The sequence below is a fragment of the Triturus cristatus genome, chromosome 4_1, assembly GCF_964204655.1.
Source record: "Triturus cristatus chromosome 4_1, aTriCri1.1, whole genome shotgun sequence".
In the NCBI taxonomy this organism is placed as follows: domain Eukaryota; kingdom Metazoa; phylum Chordata; class Amphibia; order Caudata; family Salamandridae; genus Triturus; species Triturus cristatus.
In genome coordinates, this window is record NC_140585.1 from 458,926,165 (window position 1) to 458,949,027 (window position 22,863).

The window sequence follows — 22,863 nt, forward strand, 5'->3', positions numbered from 1 at the left end:
GGCAGTTGGTGAGGGTTCAGTGTGTTGGTTATCTTCGTCGAAGTTGTCATAGATGCTCTTGATTTTTTGGTGGATAAGGGTCCTGAGTTTGTCGCAGAGGTCTTGTGAGGGAGGGATGTCGGTGGACTTGCTAGTGGGTTGGGCGAACTCCTTGATGATGTTGAAGAGTTCTTTACTGTTGTGTGCATGAGTGGAGATTCTGTCTTCAACCACTTTTTCCCTTGTTTTTCTGATGAGTTGGTTAGTGGGCATTGGTGGTGGCTCTGAAGTTGTTGTGGGCTTCTGTGGATTTGGTGTTCCTCCAGGCCTTTTCGAGGCAGTGGCAAGTGCGTCTGGACTCTCGAAGTTCGGTGGTAAACCATCTAGCTTTCTTGGTGTGTGTGTTGTTGTTTTTCTTGGGGGGGCTATGGTGTTGGCGCTGTCGGAGATCCATCTGTGCAGGGTTCGGGCTGCAGTGTTGGGGTCGTCATTTTCCGCGATGGTTGGGGTGGAATTGCTGAGTGATGAGGAACATGAATATATTATTGAACATTAAACGTGCTAGCCATTTCTCTGTAATTTGCTCCTTCATGTCAATTTAGGGAGATGTGTGATGTAAAATTACATCCATAATTCCTCAGATGAAACAGAAATGGCATTGAGATTTAAATATAATCAACATAGAATATAGGCCTGATTTAGATCTCAGCAGGTTGTTCACTCTGTCGGGACGGATATCTTATCCGCCGAAATCTAAATCCCATAATATCCAATGGGATTTAGATTTTGGCGGATGGAAAATCCATCCCGGTTGTGACGTAGTAACCTGGCCGCTGGCATCTAAATGAGGCCCTATGTCTTATAGATTGACCCATTTTAGTAAGACTGCTATCACTCATGGGAATCAATCATATTGGTGTCAAAAGGCAACTTTGCAGATATGACTCCACTAATCGCACACTTCCTCATATAGCCACATACAAATTCACAATTAGTGAAATATTAAAATATGTAAATAACACCTATCCTTCAGATAATGGAATACATAAATCTTGATGTGTTATGTTTTGTTATGCTATATCATGTGCATTTGTATAGCGCACAACTCCCCTATTAGGGCAGTGGTTCTTAACTTGTGGTCTGGGGACCCCTAATGATGTGCGTGGCCTATTCATGAGATTAAATAAAGTATATATAAATAAAGAAACAAAATGTAAAATTCAAAAATGTTAAACATTCTGTAAATGTGAAGGGATTTGAAATTGAAGCCTAAAAATTACCGGGGTATCCTCAGATTGTTTTTTTGGCAGCCCTGCAAGTACATCAAACAGAATACAGTATGGACGAAGAGTGGCCTCAACTGATTTTAGAAAAGCTCCTACCATCCCATTAAAATTAAAACTTAGATATTTTTAAATATTTAAAATATGTCATCATTTGTGTAATTATTTGATAAATGCTTGTTTCTATATTTTTTTGTATTGTTTTGCAGTTGAAATCATTGATAATCCTTAGGCCTGGTTCCCCGTCTTTCAATAATGACTCAGTGGGGATCCCTGGATTCCAATAAGGATTCATTGGGGGTCCCTGTGCTTCAGTAATGAGTAAGTGGTGGTCCATAGAAGTCAAAAGGTTAAGAACCACTGCATTAGAGTATTCAGGCACTGAAGCAGGAGCTGTATGAGCTTAGCCAGGGTTGGAAGAGAGCCATGTCTTCAGTTTCTTGGGGGATTCAAGAACTGATGAGGCAGCTCTAATGTACATGGGCAGGTCGTTCCAGGCTGTAAGTGTGAGGTAGGAGAAGGCATGACTGCCAGATCTGTTTCTGCGTATGCAGTGGGGATGGGGCGTGGAAGAGGTTGTGCGAGTAGTAGTCTGGTTGAACAGAGGTGTCTGGTAGGTTCATGGACGTTTATACATAGTGTGTTTATAGACATGTGACGCCAATGTAGTGTAGGGCATTGTACGTGTGCATGAAGAGTTTCAACTGTGTGGAAATTTAACTGAAGCAGAGAGAATTAACTTCTTCCCTGTGTCTCACTACCATCTTTAGATTGCTGATTTTTCCTTATTAGAAAAATGGAAACTCATGACCACAACATATTTGCAGAGGGGCAGCAATAAAATGAATTGTAATAAACAGTAGCCTATACGTCCTTTTAATATAAGAACATTTATTAAGATCACGTTCTGTTAAATACTTTACAACATTTTAATAAAAATTTGAATATATCAACCATGTTTTTGTCGCTGTTTATCAATGCAATACTGATCAATATAAAGCTTAATATTTTGTAATTTCCTGTGCACTTGCAAATTATGAAGCTTTTATAATCTGCGTTAAAACCACTACATGACCTGAGAAACCAGAATTATAGCATTCTGTTTCCGGAATTCGGAGAAAAGAACGGAAATGGAGGGCCAACAAAATGGGCACAATGTAAATGTTTAACATCATTACCCAGGTGTAATATTTAAAATGTACAATTCGAGTGACAGACACAAAAAATAATCAAAATCTGTAGATTTTCTCCTTGTGTTTTTGTAGATCAAGTAAACTATGGCCACAGTTCATATGTAATGTATTTTAAGAGTTGTCTGTGGAATGTGGTGGTACATATGTATGCATAATTGTGGCTGCCCTAGCTGTATTTCTCTGTCTATAAGATAGTTACTAACAATATACCCTCTGTTCATCCTGTAGATTGAAGAGCGGGCAGAGTTTTTAAGCAAGTCTGCTCAGAAGAGGTAAGTGATTAGCACATCAATTTCATATAACTTTAAATGTTCTCTTAAAATTGGTATATCAGACATGATAATAAAAATGATAATGAAAACAAATCTTTCTTTCAATAGTGGTGTTAAACCAACGCAACCAGCAGCAGTTGTCTCAAAGATCGACAGCCGGCTTTCACAGTACACCAGTGCAATTGAGGTAGGTTGTTTTTCACTTTTCAGATAAAACACGCAAAACACAATTTAAACTATAACTGCAACCATGACATGTTTGCTAGCATTGCTCCAGGCACACAATACAGAGTTTCTGATATAAGATATTGAAGGATCTTGGTTGCTCCCTATAATATGTCTACCCATCCCAAAACTACTAGGTGGGATCTGTCACCATTGTGTCCTAAATTGTGAATAATCTTGATTACTGGCCAGTCATAACTTATCTGTCTCATAAGATTACCTTATATATTGGTATTGATTGCTAAAAACTGTCTTTCTTTTTATTGGCTGCAAACGTATAATCTACTCTTGAAATCGTTGCTTTATGTATTAGTATTGTCAGATCACATTTTTCCCCTTCACTTTCACCTTGCTCCTTTTGTGAGTCCATTGTCATCCCAGATCTCCAACTACTTAGCATCTTTTTATCCTTACTCTTTAAAGTGTTTCATCCTACTTTTGAAATAAGTGTGTCTCATGTAGAAGTGCTAAATCTAGGACCAACTACATGCCAATTGCAGGCTGTGTGAAAATCTTTGCAGAATGATAATTGCTGTGATAACCCATTTATTATGCCACCTCGCATACCATAGGCAAAATTTGACAGATCTATTAGCTAGCATAGTTTGTTCCCTATCAACTTGCTTTTTATCTCACTGTTTAGTATGGATTAATTAAAGCATCCATCCATTAGTATTTTTATTTATTTTCAAACCAAAGTGTTACTTTCTTTAGAAATATTGTTGCAAAAAATGTTTAATTTAAAAATATCACTTTTCAGTAAAAAAGGAAACTGTGTATAGCTGTAATTCCGTTTTTATGAAATCCAAATTGGAAACTTCAATGTCGATAGAATATGTGAGCCAAAATTGGCTGATTCTAACTATCATTTGAAAAGACGTACAAGGAGAGATGTGGTGGTATCCCAGAGTACATCCTCCCTTAAGATTATATATATACACACCAAAGATACTATAGGGTGAAAAGCTCCGAGAAACAATTCCTTCATGCAGCTCAATGTTGGAGCCGGCCTCGTGGCGTGGTCCTGTTCCCCCTCGCTAAGCCGCACGAGGTCCCATGCACCTCGGGGCTCCTCCATTTTGGATTATACGTCACTCCACGTGACCACCGACGTGACCCCGCTCCACCCGGCCTCGGTCCCAGCGAAGCCCGACATCGAGGCGCCAACCCCTGGCCCGGGGGATACCACGTGAACCCTTCCCACTCCCGGCGGAGGGCAGTATCGACGGGACCCCCAACCGTCCTTCCACACCTAGGTGCGAGCGCCCCACAGCCCTCTGGGGCCTGGCGCCTCTCCTGCTGGGCGTCTGGCCGCTCCCTACCCGGCCTCTCCGCCCCCCGGGTGCAAGGGTCCGGACATCAAAGGGCTCCAGTCCTATATCTGGGGCGACCCGGCAACAAGACAACAGTTGTATCCCGGAGTCAAGAGCCCTGCTGATCGGATCGCGGCTGACCCTACGGAGAAAGACTTATCCTGAACCTACACCCTGAGCCCTGCTGACGACGTCGCGGCTCCACCGTGCTTGAAGACCTTCACGAACCTTTGGGGCCCTGCTGACGCTGTCGCGGCCCGACCTTGTTGGACTAGCCATCAGAGCCCAGCTGACCTCGTCGCGGCTCGACCAAAGCGGACCTACCACCGGAGCCCTGCTGACTGTGTCGCGGCTCGACCCAAGCGGAACTACCACCCGAGCCCTGCAGACGCCGTCGCGGCTCTCCCCGTCCGAGCTACTTCGACACCAGCACGCAAGGCCTGGCGCAGAGCCTCCCCGTACCTGGCTGGTACTGAGACTGACCCGCTGCCCTATCCCCCTAAAGACATTGAGACTCTTTTTGGATCACTCGATCCCACTGTAAATATTGAATGTGCTACCTTTGATAAAGAACCAAGATAAGCAACTGCTACAGAGTCCGGTGTGGTGGTGTTACTGGGCCTAGTACGATCTCAGGAGAAGGACCTCTCCTAGGAGGCTTCTCAGCGGCGCTCGGCTATAACTTTGCGGAAGGGAGGTGGCTGGAGCAGTCCCCCCGACTCCCCGGTGGTCCTCCCTCCAACATTTGGTGGCCAGCGACGGGATCCGAGCCAGACGCAATCGTACAAGCAAGTAACGCAACCACTACCTAACCAGACGGAAAGAAGGGAACCATGAACGACCAAGAAGCAACCATCGCCGCAACCTTCCAACTGGAAAAGCTGGAAGAGTACACCCACAAAGAACTGAAACAATTCTGAAAGGACAAAGGGATCCCAACCACAGGATTGGGCACCAAGGAAGAAATGCAGAAAGCCCTGAAAACCTGGGCAGAATCCGAGACCACTCCCCCCCGAGCCGAGGGAACCGCGGCCCGGGGCGGAAACCTGCCACCGACCATAACCCCGACAGATGGGGGACGAAGCATCCTGAAAGCCGGCCTGTCCCACGAGGAGATGCAAGAACGGGAGAGGGTCCGGACACACGAAATGGACCTCGCCTGACTCCGGCTGGACGGTGAACTCCTGCTGGCAGAGAAGAAACTAGCCTTGGAGCAACTCCGGCTGCAGGAGGAAATCGAAGAAAAGAAACGGCAGCGAGAACTAGAAGAGAAACGGCTAACCCTCGAACACGAGAGGGGCCTCAAGGCACTCGAACTGAAATCCAAAACGGGGGAGACCGGCACCCCCGGGAAGCTCTGCCACTAACCGAGCCGAAGGTTCATATCCCCAAGGATGTCGTCAAGGAATACTACAAAAACGACGACATCCAGCAGTGGTTCCGAGCCTACGAGGTAGCCATGACCTCCCATCGGGTACCCCGGAAGGATTGGGGTGCCGGCCTATGGGGGCGGTTCCTCAGCGAGGGCCGGGATACCCTGCTGCAACTCCCCGACGTGGTGATGACCTCATACGACCACATGAAAGAAGCCCTACTCACACGCTACGGACTATCAGCCGAGATGTACCGGCAGCGCTTCCGGGACTGTAAGAAGCTCCCCGGCACCACATGGGTCGAATACGTGGACTTCTTCAGCCGGGCCTTTGAAGGGTGGATAAAAGGGAGCAAGGTCACCTCGTACAACGAACTGTTCGACCTCATTGTCTGGGAACACCTCGCCAACAACTGCTTTGTGGAACTAAGGCAACACCTCCTGGACAGTAAGCTGACCAAGCCCCGGAAGCTCGCCGCCGAAGCCGACCGATGGGTCAACACCCGGGTCCCCCGGAACCCCGTGGGGGACTACCAATGGAGTACCACGGGACCTCCTCGCCAGCGGGGCGGAGGAGGGGGGTCCCACCGCAGTCGAGACTTCCCGACCGGGCCGCCCAGAAGCCCGCCACGAGGCCAAGCCGCCAACCACACGTCCCCGACCATGGTCCGAAGGGGGACCCCCATCGCCAGGCCTGGACCCCGACCAACAGTGACCTGCTTCGGCTGCCAACAGACCGGCCACTATGCGAGCGACCCGGCCTGCCCTGTGAACCGGCGGAGCGGGACCGCTGGGCCCCCTTCCCGACAAATAGCCGCCGCAGCCCTGGGGGAAGGGGAGGAAGAGGAGGAAAACCGCGAGGACGAATCCCCCGAGTGGGAACCAGCTGCCATGTCACTCATATGCCTGGGCCCCCGCGAAATGGTGCCCCGGGCTGCCATCCCAAGCAACACCCAGAAGTACCAGCAGTGGGTCACCATCAATGGACAACGGGCCGAAGCTCTCCGGGACACTGGGGCCAGCGTGACCGCTGTCCGCTGCCACCTGGTGACCCCCGAACAAATCCTGCCGCATGTCCTATGCCCTGTCCAGACCGCGGACAACACCGAAAGCATGTGCCGGATGGCCAGGATCCCCTTCGAGTGGGGAGGAGTGTCAGGCACCGTCAAAGTAACTGTCCGCTGTGGTAAATAATTTAATTACCGGGACTTAATTTGATGCGGAAAATCTATAATAATAGCTCAGTAAAATAAGAGGCAGAATCCGTGGTATTAGAGGTTCGGAACGGGCTTTATTCCAAAATCGATTCGAATCGATGGACTCCAGATTCCATCACCACGAAGGTTCAGGAAGTGAAGAACCAACTTTATTGACAAGTAATCATTTTTATACAATAGGCATTACAGTGAAACAGATGCAGGAGGCGTAACAGTTGATAATAAAGATAAGAACATACATGCGTAACTAAAATAGGTGTAACTGGGCGTAACTTAAAGAACGTCATTGGATATGATGTCATAAATGGGTGGTTCCACGGAAGAATTTCGTAATGTCAGCAGAAATGAGATGCGCGCGCAGCAGCATGACGTGTGATTGACGTGCAACTAGGGGGTGAAGGGGACTTGACATTTAGCTCTACATGTGGAGACAGAAGTCTGGGGTTATGTCAACCTAATCCCAAATCATATCTAACATCCTATGTTTAAAGAACTGTGTTATCCAAAAAGAAAGGTCTCTTAGGATAGAATCTTATTCTATACTGACTATACTGACTGTTAGTGCGTGTACAAGCGTCTAAGTGTCTACACTAGATGCGAGGGCAGAAAATCTTCCATAGTAACAGGGCTATGAATTACTTGCATAAAGACAGAGAAGCCGGGCCTTTTGCTCGGTAGCTGAAAGAATGTTTACTTAAACTACTAGACAGGAATGCATTGGGTGAAGAGCGGAGCAGAGCAGATAATCTTGAAGGTGAAACGCAGTTTTTGGCAAGCAGACAGGTCGAGTCAGGCACCGTTAGCCGCACAGGGAGTAGGACAAAGTTCATGGATACAGATGCGAGCTCAGACTGGAGCTTTCAGAGGCAGAAGGCAGAAAAGGCTTGATGGCAGAATCAGGGCCTACTCGCCTGGACTGTAAGAAATGTGGGAAGTGAACCATATAAAGCCGGTGGCCTTTCATACTTAGGAATAGAGTATCCGGCCCATTCATGGCGGGTCTGAAAGAGGACATGTTGACGGTGGACGCACATGTGTTTGCGTCTTCATAACTGGAACTGGAGGAAACATACATGTACTTATGATCTATACATGAAACCGTTGGGGTCCAAGATAGGGGACATAACTGATCATAAAAATCCATATTTCCACATTCCCTCCTTGTCCCCTACTTGCCCTTAAGAGATATCAATCTTCATCAATCCGTTGATTTGTTCATATAACATCATTTGTTCTTCTTTCTTCTTCCGGAATCTTGAATGAAAACTTGGATGTGGGATACACGAGGTGGCACATAGACCACAAATCGCTGGTCCACATTGTAGGCATAAGCAGCAACTGAATAGTATGAGAAGGCCAATACCTAGGAAGGATAGGACCCTCCATCCAAAGGTAGATAATACACTCCAAAACCAACCGGACCAAGTCCAGGTGCCTGGATTCTGGTGTATCTGGCTTACAATCTTATGAAGGCGAGTTATGGCTTTATATACAGATGGCGAATTTTCTGGTATGAAAATGCAACAATTTGATCCGATGACCCTACAAGCTCCGCCCCTATCGGCCAGAATGACGTCAAGGACAAGACGATTTTGAAGCACAACAATCCGCATAGCAGACTGTTCTTCTGTTAAATTGCCTAAGGCGGAAATAGTTTCGTTTACTACTGCTTCAAGGGTTCTGGTTAATCTACGTATCAGCTTACTATTAGTGACTGTACCTATATAAGGAAAGAAACCTTTATTGAAATCTGTGTATTTCTCCCATGCTGTTTCAGTATAATCGACTATTGGGAGATCTCTCTGTTCTCTATTGTGTACTAAATGAGTATTTCTATGATAATCAGGAGGAGCTAGGAAAACAGGTGGCAAAAGAAATCCGATGTAACAGGTACCATCCCAATCTAGAGGCAGACGTATATATGCAGTCTGACCATATACAAAGTAGGAATGGCGAGAAGCTCTAAATGTAGACTTGCCTTGATCACTGAATTCTATTACAGTGATGCATTTACTATGGCCCATGTGTATGGAGCCATTCTTTCTTATACACAGTTCACCTTTAACTGGAAATACTGACATAGCGGGCAAAATTGGTGCAGCTTCGGATTCGACATTCAGGATCATGAGATTAAGCGTGAAATTACCTAATCCATATACTTCATTTTCTAGATCAGTTCCTGTTCTTTTGGGAAGTCCCTCCTTGTTAGGGTAACAGGCTTTAAGCAAGACTAAGTTCAGGTTTCCCCAAACCCAGTTGTCTTGATAAACTGCGGAATTCGAATCTAGGGAATTAATTAAACTAAACCATGCTCCACAGGAGCCATTGTGTGTGAACGGATATGGAAAGAGAGGCAAAATTCCATTATAGTTCTGATAGGGAGGGAGTCGGCCACATATCCAACAATTTGTAGCATTGCTAGCCTGATGGGAATGATGTAACATACTAATAAAAGTGTTATTGCGCAGCGCAAATCTATATGACAACTCATGCGGGGGAAATTCACTAAAAGAATGTTCAGCAGTAACATTATAAACATGTTTAGAAATAGGATAATATATGTGCAACAATATACTTGCAGCTATTATTAAAAGACATAAGAAAAACAAAATTAATAACGTCACTGTACAATGACTACGCAGTGATTTACAGTACGCATGTTTTTTCAACTGGATTTGATTATCTCCTTCTCTATTCCGGTCCAGAGGATACATGTCAGAGACAAATTCAACCGATTCACCTTGGAGAGGACTTAAACAATCAAATTGTCTGACTTATTGGACCGTAGTTTTAGTCTATATTGTTCTGAGTTTGTTTGTTCAACCAAAGGAAGCTTTGAGTCTGTCTTTGAGGAAATACAGGGTTTAGTCTCTATATCGGATGGTAGTCCATGAAATTTCTTGATATGACTTGAATGTATCCAGCCTTTTCGACCTTCGATCTTCACGGCTGTCCTCGTGGTTAACAGTACGAGTTGAGGCGATTTCCACCTAGGATCCAGCTGAGACTTCCGATCAAAATTCCGCACTAACACCAGGTCACCAGGAACCACGTCATGGGGTTTCACCTCGGTGTTGTCGGGAAAGGCTGCAGCTACCTGTGAACGACAAGATTGTAGTGCAGACATCAAGGAAGCCAGGTAATCTGTCAGCATATTACAGTCAACGTCAGTTATTTTACAAGGTATAGGCGTCCCCCACATATTTGGTGGTCTACCGAAGATCACCTCATAAGGGGATTGCCCTGTTCGAGAGTGCGCTACCATTCTCATGTAAAAGAGTGCAACTGGTAAGGCTACTACCCAGTCGACACCTTTCTCTCTACATATTTTGGACAATCTAATTTTCAGAGTTTGATTATGTCGTTCCACGAGACCTGCTGCCTCGGGGTGTCGGACACAGTGAAATCTCCATTGATAACCTAACAAAAGTGAAACGTATTTCATTAGTTCGGATGAGAACGGCTGGCCGTTATCTGAGTAGACAGCACGTGGTAAACCGTACCGTGGGAAGAATTCTCGAACTAACTGTTTGGCAGTAGTCGGGGCAGTGTAATCTGAAACCGGGTATGCCTCTGTCCAACGGGAAAGAGCACAAACAACTACAAGAACGTATTTGAATCCTCGACATCGTTCCATCTGGATATAATCCATCTGGAGGACTTCAAAAGGGTGATCAGGAGGCTGAAATCCACCCTGTTCTACGGGAATGCTTTTACCTGGGTTAAACTGACAACAGATCATACAGGTACGGACTTTTTGTTTAGCTGCTGCTCGTAAATGTTTGTTGAACCAAATGTGTTGAATGCTGTCTAGCATAGCTTTTTCTCCTAAGTGGGCAGGACTATGTATTGTATTTATGATAACTTGGACCATTGAGTCGGGAAGAAACCATATAGATTTTTCCTTCGTCATCCATCCCTGATCAGTTTGGATCCCTCCTAATTCAGTCCATTTCTTTATTTCTTCTGGTGTAGCATGTGTCTGTATGTCAATTACGTCAAGAGCGGGATCCGTAACCATCATGCAATGTGTTGGTGTCGGAACTATTGTCTTTGTCATGTCAGATGTGTGAGTTTGAGCAGTCTGTTTAGCTGTTTTGTCAGCTAGATCATTGCCTTGGGAAATGATATCAGTAACTTTCGTATGAGCTTTACATTTCATAATTGATATTGCAGCGGGTAGATGTATTGCATCTAATAGGGCATGAATGAGGGGTCCGTGCTGAATGTGGGCACCGTGAGAAGTTAAATAACCTCTCTCTCGCCACAGCACGCCGAAGTCATGGACGACTCCGAATGCATAACGTGAATCTGTGTATATGTTGACTTTCTTATTGGTGGCTTGAATACAGGCTTGTGTCAGAGCGATGAGCTCTGCTGCTTGAGCTGACAAGGCATTAATACGATTTGTTTCAATGACTTCAGTGTCTGTTGTGACTGCATACGCGGCCACTAGCTCTCCTGTACTTGTTCTCATACATGAACCATCTACATACAACGTCAGGTCTGAATCTGTCAATGGGACGTCTGTCAAGTCTTGTCTGGGTTTCGTCGTGATAGTAATAACTTCAATACAATCATGTGCTAATGGGTCTGTTCCGTTTACTGGCAAAAGAGTGGCAGGATTCAATGTACTACAACGTCTGATTTCTATGTGTGGCTGAAACAATGTTAATTCGTAACCGGTGAGTCTCGCTATAGTCAAGTGTTGTGTTTGTGTGCGGTTCAAGAGAACCTCTACTGCGTGTGGTACTTGTACTGTCAATGGATGTCCTAACACTATGGCATCGCTTTGTCTGATTGCTAAAGCTGTCGCTGCCACTGACTTCAGGCACGCAGGCAGAGCCTGAGCTACGGGATCTAATGTACTAGAAAAATAAGCACATGGTTTGTGTGATCCTGCTTGTTCCTGTGTGAGTACTGACAAAGCAGTACCTTCGCGTTCTGTAACAAAGAGCGTAAACTGTTTGCTGTAACATGGTGTTGCTAGGACAGGTGCTTGACATAAAGCTTTCTTTAAACTTTCAAAGGCGTGTGTATGTTCCTGAGTCCAAGGGAGGACAGTCGATGTGGCTGCCTCCTGTGTTGTCAACTGAATGAGTGGTTTTGCTAGAAATGCATACTGAGGGATCCACTGCCTACAATATGAAGTGAGGCCTATAAAAGCCCGCACCTCCTTTTGTGTCTTGGGTACTGACATGTTATCAATTAACTGTATGCGGTCGGGTGTAAGCTGCCTTCCCTCCTTGGACAGCGAGTGACCAAGGTAAACAACTCGCTGGACACAGAATTGCAGCTTAGAAGGGGACACCTTGTGCCCCTTTTCGGCCAAAAAATGTAAAACCGTCAGTGAGGCTTTTCACATTCAGGTTCGCTTCGGGCGGTGATCAGCAGATCATCGACATATTGAAGCAGGGCAGTGTTGACTGGCATGTGGATACTGTCAAGTTCTCGTTTCAGTGCTTGGCTATAGATGCTGGGGCTTTCTGTGAATCCTTGAGGTGCGCGTGTGAATTTAAAGCTTCGTCCATTTCAACTAAATCCGAACAAGTATTGGCTTTCCGGATCTATTGGGACGCTGAAAAAGGCATTCTTGAGATCAATTACAGTAAAGAATGTTGCTTCGGAATCAATGGCTGTCAGTAATGAAGAAATGTCTGGAACTACGGGGTATTGTGGTACAATACATTTATTTAATTCGCGCAGATCAATAACCAATCGATATACTGACGGGGCTTTTGGATCAGTTCGTTTAAGAATCGGGATTATCGGGGAATTACATACATTGGAGTCGGTTTCCACAACCACTCCTTGGCCAATAAGCTCGTCAATGATTTGCAGTAAAGCCACTACAGCATCTGGGGGTAACTTGTATTGTCGCATTCGTGGTAGTACCACTCCTGCCTTTAGTGTGACTCAATATGGTGTAATGTTCATGCAACCAACATCTGTAGGGCCTTGTGCCCATAAATGTGTGGGTAAAGTCTGCAGTCGGGGATCCATGTCTCGGGACACATAGTGCCCTTTGAAATCACGTAAAAACAATCTTACTCCTTCCGGAGAACAACATATTATAGCTCCTAGAGCTTTCAATGTTTTGATACCTAACAGGTTTTCTGGACATGATTTAGTAAGCAATAAATCTGTAGTTCGTGTCAAAGGACCAATCGTAAGGGGAAGAGGCTGTGATACTTCGTTAATGATAGGTTTTCCTGAAAACCCAAGGGAAATATTCTGTGAGCCTGAGAGGGGTGCCCCTGGAACTTCACTACGTTTTATTGTTGTTCGGCTTGCCCCTGTATCAAGTAAAAATTTTCTATCTTGGCCTAATAGTTCACTGTGTACATAAGGTCCTTCTTGATCTACAGGGACCTCGATAAGGGGTAAGCCATCTTCCCTCTCTAGGCTGTTTCATGAGTATCGTTGATAATCAGGATAATCATACTGTGCAGTCTGGTACATCTGTCGTGTCGTTGTTGGTGTAGCAGCAATAGGCTGCGGTGGTGGAGCTGGCATAGACTGTTGCGGAGCTGGCATGGCCTGTGCATGCTGCGGAGCTCCTTGTTGGTTCTGATCCTGTCTAAGTGGCCGTGGTCTTTCTTTAGTATTACCTATGGCGATATTATGTTTTAAAACTGGACAATCGTGTACATAATGGCCTGGCTGTTTACAATAGTTGCATGTCCCTTTTACAGGACCTGTTGAAACACTGGACTGTGTCATACCCTTTTTATGACCGTCAGCTGGAACTGTCTGGGAAACTAGCATTTTCATTTTCGTGTCTTTCATGCGTCTTTGTTCATGTTCTTGTTCCTCTCTAATTCTATTGTGATGGTACTGTAGCATTTGTAACATTTGTGACGGAGAGTTACCTTGCCAGGTACTCTCGAATTTCAATACTCTATTCTTAACTTGGGGCAGGGCATTTTCAACTAATTTTGTCACAAACAGATGTGGATAAGATTCGCTACTTGCTTTTATTCCACTATTTATACCAAAACATTTTTCGAATCGGGCATAGAAATCACTAGTGTCTTCATCTTGCTTTTGTTTACAGGCTGAAATTGCACCCCAGTCTTCCTTTTTCGTAGTTAATAAACGTGGCAATACCTGTACTAGTAAACCTGGTAGTATTTTGGTCTTTTCCCCAAGCCCTGAACCTGGACCTCGAGCTTTTTCTTCGTTTTCTAATGCTGTCCAATCTATCTTCTGGTCTCCCACCTCCCAGTCCTTTTCCTTGAGTTTTTCGTAAATGCCCGCAGGCATTAATACCTTCAATATCGTCATAATGTCTGGATAGGTATACTCTCCCATGAGCAACATGTCTTTAATTTCACGGTGGAAACCCGCTGGGTCTTTGTCATGACTGGGTACCACTTTCTTCATTTCTAATAGTTCTATTTTAGATATGGGTGTGTATACAAACACACGTTTAAACTGATTGTCATCACCTTTTATCGGGTGCACTTCGCGTAAGGGATTCTGTCTATCCATATAGTACGTCGTTCTTTCCTTGATGGGCAGTGAGACATGTTCGGGGCATACAAAAAGAATATACTGCTTTCTGGATTCTAGTATTTCTCTAATTAACTCAGTACCTGAACCTCTCCATTTATTTGTGAGTAATTCAGTCAATATATTAGGTAATGGACCAGGATCGGAGTGTTGGCTTTTATATAATATAAGGAGTTGTTGAACCATATAGATACCAGCTAAACGTTGTTCATCTGGGGTGAGGTTCAAAAACGTGTGTGCTAGTGTATCATCACTATATTTTCCGGGACTGTCAACCCAATGAACGGCTGACCTGGCTAATTCTTGTTCGTCCATAGAATCAAGTATATGATAACCCCTTCGTTCTCGGAGCAATTTGTCAGCGGCTTGGAACGAATGTTCGGGGGACCTTATATTTATTATTGGGTTTTGGAAGTTTCTGTTATTATCTGGACGTATCGGACGTATCGGATCAGTAAAGCATCTAGTATTATTACAATATTTCCCTCTACCTACATAGGCCATAGTTTCTAACTGTCCTGTGGGCAGTTCTAATTCTTCCTCCTCCTCGGTTTGTTCAGGCTCGTCTACTGCTAATCTTTCTTCGTGTATTCGTTCTACTTCTTTGCGGATCTTGCGGCACATAGCTACTATACATGATCGTTTATCATGTCTCCCCTCTGATATATTCCGACTCCAGGTGGTAAGAATTTGCATTTCTTCCGGATTTACCCCTGGTCGGTCTTGATTTCTGATCACACAATTTATGAGGAAACGTAACAGTTCCCCCTGTATCTCCACTTTCTGGTACTCCAAGGCTCTATTAATACTTTCGGAATCTCGTCCCGACTGGACAAAGTGATATATATTTTCTAAATGTGTAGTCATTCCTGGTAGCCTCCCTAAATATATTGCAGCTCGTCGGATACGTAATGATGCCAGCAGCATTTCGTCCCCTTTTCCGGGCACCGGGTCATATCTACAATCTATTAGAAGTTCCTTAAGCGCGTCGGGAGTTACTAGTTTGGGCGTACGTTGGTGGGCTAATTCTTGAAAGGAAAGTTTATTTACTCTGGGTGGCGTGGAAAAAATGTTTGTTGTACCTCCTGTAGCACCACCTGGGGTGCTGGATGTGAAAGGATTCGTTGAACGTGATATGGCAACCATAGATGTGGGTACAGCTGTAGAAACAGATGTGCTTGCCGGAACTTGTGTCGGAGTTTGTTGTTGCGGAGGTACAGACGGAGGAGGGTCTTGGCGTTGAACCCCCTCGGCAGGCGGTCTATGTGGCGCAGCACTAGCATACTCGGGAGCTGCGTCGTCTAAATAAGAGGAAAGAAAAACATCTTCTGCGGTTCTGGGATGCCCTTTGGGATGTACTTTTATCGGGAACAACGGGGGTGGCAAGTCTTTTGGTATCTCCGGAGTAGCCTTAGGTAACCCTTCGGCCAAAAGAGGATACATACCATTCATAAGGGCATTCCGTTGTCTGTCTACTTGTTCTGATTTTACTCGAGTACCTTCTTCAATTAATAGATTTTCTCGAACTTTATTTGAATTCTCCTTACTCTTCTCTTCCTGTCTACGTGCTTTTTCTGTACGTCTATACGATTCTTTATGCCATAATTCAATGGCATCTTTCTGTGATTGTCTAGCTTTCTTTTTCCATAATTCTTCCTCTACTTTCACGATGCAATCTGCATCCCAGGTCCCAGCTGCGGGCCACCTCTGACTTTCTGGTAATTCCTTGGTGTAGTCTACCCATAAATCAAGAAATAATATGGCGTCTAGGCCATGTTTATGATACATGAAGTACCCTGGAGTGTCCCTAGGAGGAATGGGAACAGCTTCTTCGAGTACCCCTTTTCTAGTTTTTATCTGTCTTAATTTCGAAAAGAGCGGCATTTTTGAGAACTGATCTGATCTGATACCTAATTCTGAACACGTTTAATACAACAAAACACAATAATGAACAGTCATTCACACCACAATATGCAGAACGTATTTAAAACATTTTAACATTTAACATTTAATGAATAGCAATGATGGTCATTTGAGGAACTAGTCACTAAACATGATACTCGGCACTAACTAGGTAATTCTGGATTATATACTAGACATACTTGGTATACTGCTAAACAGTACAGATACACTGCTGAAACAGTGCAGACCGGATTTGTGTACCCAAACCCGTCTTGACCGGCACAACCTATGTGCACGTCAGAACGCCTCCCCGACAATGGTACTCACCGGGTAGCTCGGAACGGAAGGCCTCGGAACTGAACTGAACTGGACTCGGACCGGACTGGACTCGACTCGAAACTTCGGAACTTCGGAACTTCGGAACTTCGGAACCTGGTGGGCCTCTGTATACCTCGGATCTTGCTCTCAGCTAGGCTCTGGTCGGGATACTTCGCACTTCTCACCGCCTCGTCTGGGTGTTGATCGCAGCCTCAGTTACCCCCGCTCGGCAGGAGGGAGATACAGGAAATCCTGTGGGTACGCGTTGTTGTCCGTCCAGCTGTGACAGGAGACCGGGCCTGCAACGCACCTCCGGCGCGTGAGATGAGAAAGTGTCCCTATTCGGGCGCCATTTATGTGGTAAATAATTTAATTACCGGGACTTAATTTGATGCGGAAAATCTATAATAATAGCTCAGTAAAATAAGAGGCAGAATCCGTGGTATTAGAGGTTCGGAACGGGCTTTATTCCAAAATCGATTCGAATCGATGGACTCCAGATTCCATCACCACGAAGGTTCAGGAAGTGAAGAACCAACTTTATTGACAAGTAATCATTTTTATACAATAGGCATTACAGTGAAACAGATGCAGGAGGCGTAACAGTTGATAATAAAGATAAGAACATACATGCGTAACTAAAATAGGTGTAACTGGGCGTAACTTAAAGAACGTCATTGGATATGATGTCATAAATGGGTGGTTCCACGGAAGAATTTCGTAATGTCAGCAGAAATACTTGGCAGAGATGCGCGCGCAGCAGCATGACGTGTGATTGACGTGCAACTAGGGGGTGAAGGGGACTTGACATTTAGCTCTACATGTGGAGACAGAAGTCTGGGGTTATGTCAACCTAATCCCAAATCATATCTAACATCCTATGTTTAAAGAACTGTGTTATCCAAAAAGAAAGGTCTCTTAGGATAGAATCTTATTCTATACTGACTATACTGACTGTTAGTGCGTGTACAAGCGTCTAAGTGTCTACACTAGATGCGAGGGCAGAAAATCTTCCATAGTAACAGGGCTATGAATTACTTGCATAAAGACAGAGAAGCCGGGCCTTTTGCTCGGTAGTTGAAAGAATGTTTACTTAAACTACTAGACAGGAATGCATTGGGTGAAGAGCGGAGCAGAGCAGATAATCTTGAAGGTGAAACGCAGTTTTTGGCAAGCATACAGGTCGAGTCAGGCACCGTTAGCCACACAGGGAGTAGGACAAAGTTCATGGATACAGATGCGAGCTCAGACTGGAGCTTTCAGAGGCAGAAGGCAGAAAAGGCTTGATGGCAGAATCAGGGCCTACTCGCCTGGACTGTAAGAAATGTGGGAAGTGAACCATATAAAGCCGGTGGCCTTTCATACTTAGGAATAGAGTATCCGGCCCATTCATGGCGGGTCTGAAAGAGGACATGTTGACGGTGGACGCACATGTGTTTGCGTCTTCATAACTGGAACTGGAGGAAACATACATGTACTTATGATCTATACATGAAACCGTTGGGGTCCAAGATAGGGGACATAACTGATCATAAAAATCCATATTTCCACACCGCGACGACGCCCCGGTGGACTGCCTCCTGGGGAATGACCTGGAGAGCTTCCCCTGGGCCCAGGTGGAGCGCCGAGAGCATCTGGGGATGCTAGGGCTGCCCGAGTGGGCCTGCGCCACCACCCGGTCCATGACCGTCCAACCTGCCGCCGCCGTGGCCCCCGACGAGCCTACGGGCCCAGAACTATCACCCTCCTCCGGCACGGAGGAACCTGACGATGAGGCCGGGCCATCCGAACTTCCTCCCGACGAGGCCGCCTCCCTCAGCGAGATCCCCGAGCTGGCCCAGTGGCGCCACGACGGGGGCCCCACCCGCGAACAATTCCAGCAAGAGCAAAAGGCCTGCCCGTCCCTCGAGGGGGCCCGACAGCAAGCGGCCGCCCAGGCCTCGGGGGACCCCACAGGAACCCACTGGATCTATTGGGACAATGACTTATTGTACAGCGAGCAGAAAGTCGCCGAACTGGGAGCCGGCCGGGTGTTGGTGGTTCCCCTCCGATTCCGAGAGTTCCTCCTGAACTTGGCGCACGACGTACCCCTCGCCGGACACCTCGGGCGAGACAAAACTTACAGCCGCCTAGTGACCCATTTCTATTGGCCCCGAATGCGGGGAGACGTGGACCATCACTGCCGGTCCTGCCAGACCTGCCAGGCTAGCGGAAAGACCGGGGGTCGAGTTAAGGCCCCCCTCCAACCATTTCCAGCCGTCCACACCCCGTTCGAACGAGTAGGGATCGACATCGTGGGGCCCCTCGACCCCCGGACCGCCCTGGGACACCGCTTCATCCTGGTACTGGTCGACCACGCCACCCGATACCCCAAGGCCATCCCACTCCGCACTGTGACAGCTCCAGTGGTGGGCCGGGCCCTGATGGGCATCTTCTCCAGAGTGGGGTTCCCCCGAGAAGTGGTGAGTGACAGGGGTACGAACTTTATTTCAAAATACATGAAATCCCTCTGGCAACAATGTGGGGTCACCTACAAATTCACCACTCCTTACCACCCCCAGGGGAACGGACTGGTGGAGCGGTTCAACAGAACCCTGAAGGGAATGATCAAGGGTCTGGAAGAGCCCCTGAGGAGGAGATGGGACGTCCTGCTGCCCTGCCTCCTGTTCGCCTATCGAGAGGTACCACAGAAATCCCTGGGCTTCAGCCCCTTCGAACTATTGTATGGGCACCCCGTCCGAGGGCCCCTCATCCTGGTCAAGGAGGGCTGGGAGGCAAACGTCCAAGATGCCCCCCCCGAAGTCTACCGGTACCTCCTGACCCTGCGGAACCAGACTCGGAGGTTCCGGGCCCTGGCAGAAGCCAACCTCGAAGCCAGCCAAGAAGACATGAAACGCTGGTATGACGAGAATGCCTCGACCATCGAGTTCGAGCCGGGCCAGCAAGTCTGGGTCATGTCGCCCGTGGACCCCTGCGCCCTGCAGGACAAGTGGACCGGGCCCTTCAAGGTGGTTGAGAGGAAGAGCCCCGTCACCTACCTGGTCGACATGGAGGCCCCGAGGAACCCCCTCCGGGTCCTACACGCCAACCGGCTCAAGCCCCACTTTGCCCGAACTGAACTAAGCCTGCTGCTGGCTACCGACGATGGGGGCGAAAACGACTCCGAGCCCCTACCAGACCTCCTGGGGCCCTCGGGCCAAGACGGCTCCATGGAGGGCGTCCACCTCTCCGCTACCCTGACCCCAGAACAGCGCCATGACTGCCGGAAGCTGCTGCAACCCTTCGCTGCCCTCTTCTCTCTCACGCCCGGGGTGACCCCCTGGTGCGTCCACGACGTGGACACCGGGGACAGCCCCCCGGTGCGGCACCGCGCCTACAGAGTACCCGACCGAGTCCGAGCCTGCATACAGACCGAGGTCTCCAAGATGCTCGCCCTCGGAGTCATCGAGCCCTCAGACAGCCCGTGGGCCAGCCCAGTGGTCCTGGTGCCGAAGGCCGCTGCCCCTGGCACCTCCCCGGAACTCAGATTTTGTGTAGACTACCGGGGCCTGAACGCAGTCACCAAGACCGATGCCCACCCCCTGCCACGGGCAGACGAGCTGATCGATCGCTTAGGGGCCTTTCGCTACCTAAGCACCTTTGATCTCACCGCTGGGTACTGGCAGATCAAGCTCACTCCCGGCGCCCAGGAACGATCCACCTTTTCCACCCCCGATGGGCACTACCACTTTCGGGTGATGCCCTTCGGGATGAAGAATGCCCCAGCGACCTTCCAGAGGCTGGTGAACAAGGTCCTGGCCGGGCTAGAAGCTTTCAGCGCGGCCTACCTCGACGACATTGCCGTCTTCAGCAACCACTGGGCCGCGCACCTAGGACACCTCCGAGAAGTCCTGGCCGCTCTCCAAAGGGACGGGCTCACAATTAAGGCCAGCAAATGCCAGATCGGTCAAGGATCTGTGACCTATCTGGGCCACCAGGTGGGGAGTGGCCAGGTGGCGGCCCTCCAGTTAAAGGTCGATGCCATCCAGGCGTGGGAGCCCCCCGCAACCCAAACCGCTGTCCGGGCCTTCTTGGGCCTCACAGGCTACTACCGGCGATTCATTAAAGATTATGGCAGCATTGTGGGGCCCCTTACGGAGCTCACTTTCAAGAAACAGCCCAAGGCGGTGCACTGGACGCCCCGCTGTCAGACCGCTTTTGAAGCCCTCAAAGCGGCCATGTGTGCTGCCCCTGTGCTACAGGCCCCTGACTACAGCAAGGAATTTGTGGTTCAGACCGATGCATCAGAGTACGGGGTCGGGGCGGTCCTCTCCCAGATGGACGCCGGGGGCCTTGACCGACCTGTGGCCTTTATCAGCCGCCGACTGCTGCCACGAGAACAGAGGTGGAGCACCATCGAGCGGGAAGCCTTCGCTGTGGTATGGGCTCTCAAGAAGCTCCGGCCCTACCTTTTCGGCACCCACTTCAGAGTCCAAACTGACCACCGGCCCTTGCGGTGGCTAATGCAAATGCGGGGCGAGAACCCCAAGCTGTTGCGATGGTCCATCTCGCTGCAAGGGATGGACTTCACCGTGGAGCACCGGCCCGGCAACGACCACGCCAATGCGGACGGCCTGTCCAGATTCTTCCGCCTCGGCGAAGAGAACCCCCAAGGAGATGGGTGACTCTCCCTGCCTTCAGCTGGGGGGACGCGTGTTGGAGCCGGCCTCGTGGCGTGGTCCTGTTCCCCCTCGCTAAGCCGCACGAGGTCCCATGCACCTCGGGGCTCCTCCATTTTGGATTATACGTCACTCCACGTGACCCCGCTCCACCCGGCCTCGGTCCCAGCGAAGCCCGACATCGAGGCGCCAACCCCTGGCCCGGGGGATACCACGTGAACCCTTCCCACTCCCGGCAGAGGGCAGTATCGATGGGACCCCCAACCGTCCTTCCACACCTAGGTGCGAGCTCCCCACAGCCCTCTGGGGCCTGGCGCCTCTCCTGCTGGGCGTCTGGCCGCTCCCTACCCGGCCTCTCCGCCCCCCTGGGCGCAAGGGTCCGGACATCAAAGCGCTCCAGTCCTATATCTGGGGCGACCCGGCAACAAGACAACAGTTGTATCCCGGAGTCAAGAGCCCTGCTGATCGGATCGCGGCTGACCCAACGGAGAAAGACTTATCCTGAACCTACACCCTGAGCCCTGCTGACGACGTCGCGGCTCCACCGTGCTTGAAGACCTTCACGAACCTTTGGGGCCCTGCTGACGCTGTCGCGGCCCGACCTTGTTGGACTAGCCATCAGAGCCCAGCTGACCTCGTCGCGGCTCGACCAAAGCGGACCTACCACCGGAGCCCTGCTGACTGTGTCGCGGCTCGACCCAAGCGGAACTACCACCCGAGCCCTGCAGACGCCGTCGCGGCTCTCCCCGTCCGAGCTACTTCGAGACCAGCACGCAAGGCCTGGCGCAGAGCCTCCCCGTACCTGGCTGGTACTGAGACTGACCCGCTGCCCTATCCCCCTAAAGACATTGAGACTCTTTTTGGATCACTCGATCCCACTGTAAATATTGAATGTGCTACCTTTGATAAAGAACCAAGATAAGCAACTGCTACAGAGTCCGGTGTGGTGGTGTTACTGGGCCTAGTACGATCTCAGGAGAAGGACCTCTCCTAGGAGGCTTCTCAGCGGCGCTCGGCTATAACTTTGCGGAAGGGAGGTGGCTGGAGCAGTCCCCCCGACTCCCCGGTGGTCCTCCCTCCAACATTTGGTGGCCAGCGACGGGATCCGAGCCAGACGCAATCGTACAAGCAAGTAACGCAACCACTACCTAACCAGACGGAAAGAAGGGAACCATGAACGACCAAGAAGCAACCATCGCCGCAACCTTCCAACTGGAAAAGCTGGAAGAGTACACCCACAAAGAACTGAAACAATTCTGCAAGGACAAAGGGATCCCAACCACAGGATTGGGCACCAAGGAAGAAATGCAGAAAGCCCTGAAAACCTGGGCAGAATCCGAGACCACTCCCCCCCGAGCCGAGGGAACCGCGGCCCGGGGCGGAAACCTGCCACCGACCATAACCCCGACAGATGGGGGACGAAGCATCCTGGAAGCCGGCCTGTCCCACGAGGAGATGCAAGAACGGGAGAGGGTCCGGACACACGAAATGGACCTCGCCCGACTCCGGCTGGACGGTGAACTCCTGCTGGCAGAAAAGAAACTAGCCTTGGAGCAACTCCGGCTGCAGGAGGAAATTGAAGAAAAGAAACGGCAGCGAGAACTAGAAGAGAAACG

At 48.6% G+C, this 22,863-nt stretch overlaps 1 protein-coding gene across 11 annotated transcripts in view; it reads left to right on the forward strand.

Moving 5' to 3' along the window:
• Positions 1-22,863, forward strand: part of CALD1 (caldesmon 1) — a 567,652-nt gene that overhangs the window by 495,755 nt on the left and 49,034 nt on the right. For all 11 annotated transcript variants that reach the window (XM_085652624.1, XM_085652626.1, XM_085652628.1 and 8 more), the window contains 2 exons: positions 2,684-2,727; positions 2,836-2,914. In XM_085652624.1, the coding sequence (XP_085508750.1) occupies positions 2,684-2,727; positions 2,836-2,914 (123 nt within the window). The remainder of the gene's footprint in view (positions 1-2,683; positions 2,728-2,835; positions 2,915-22,863) is intronic.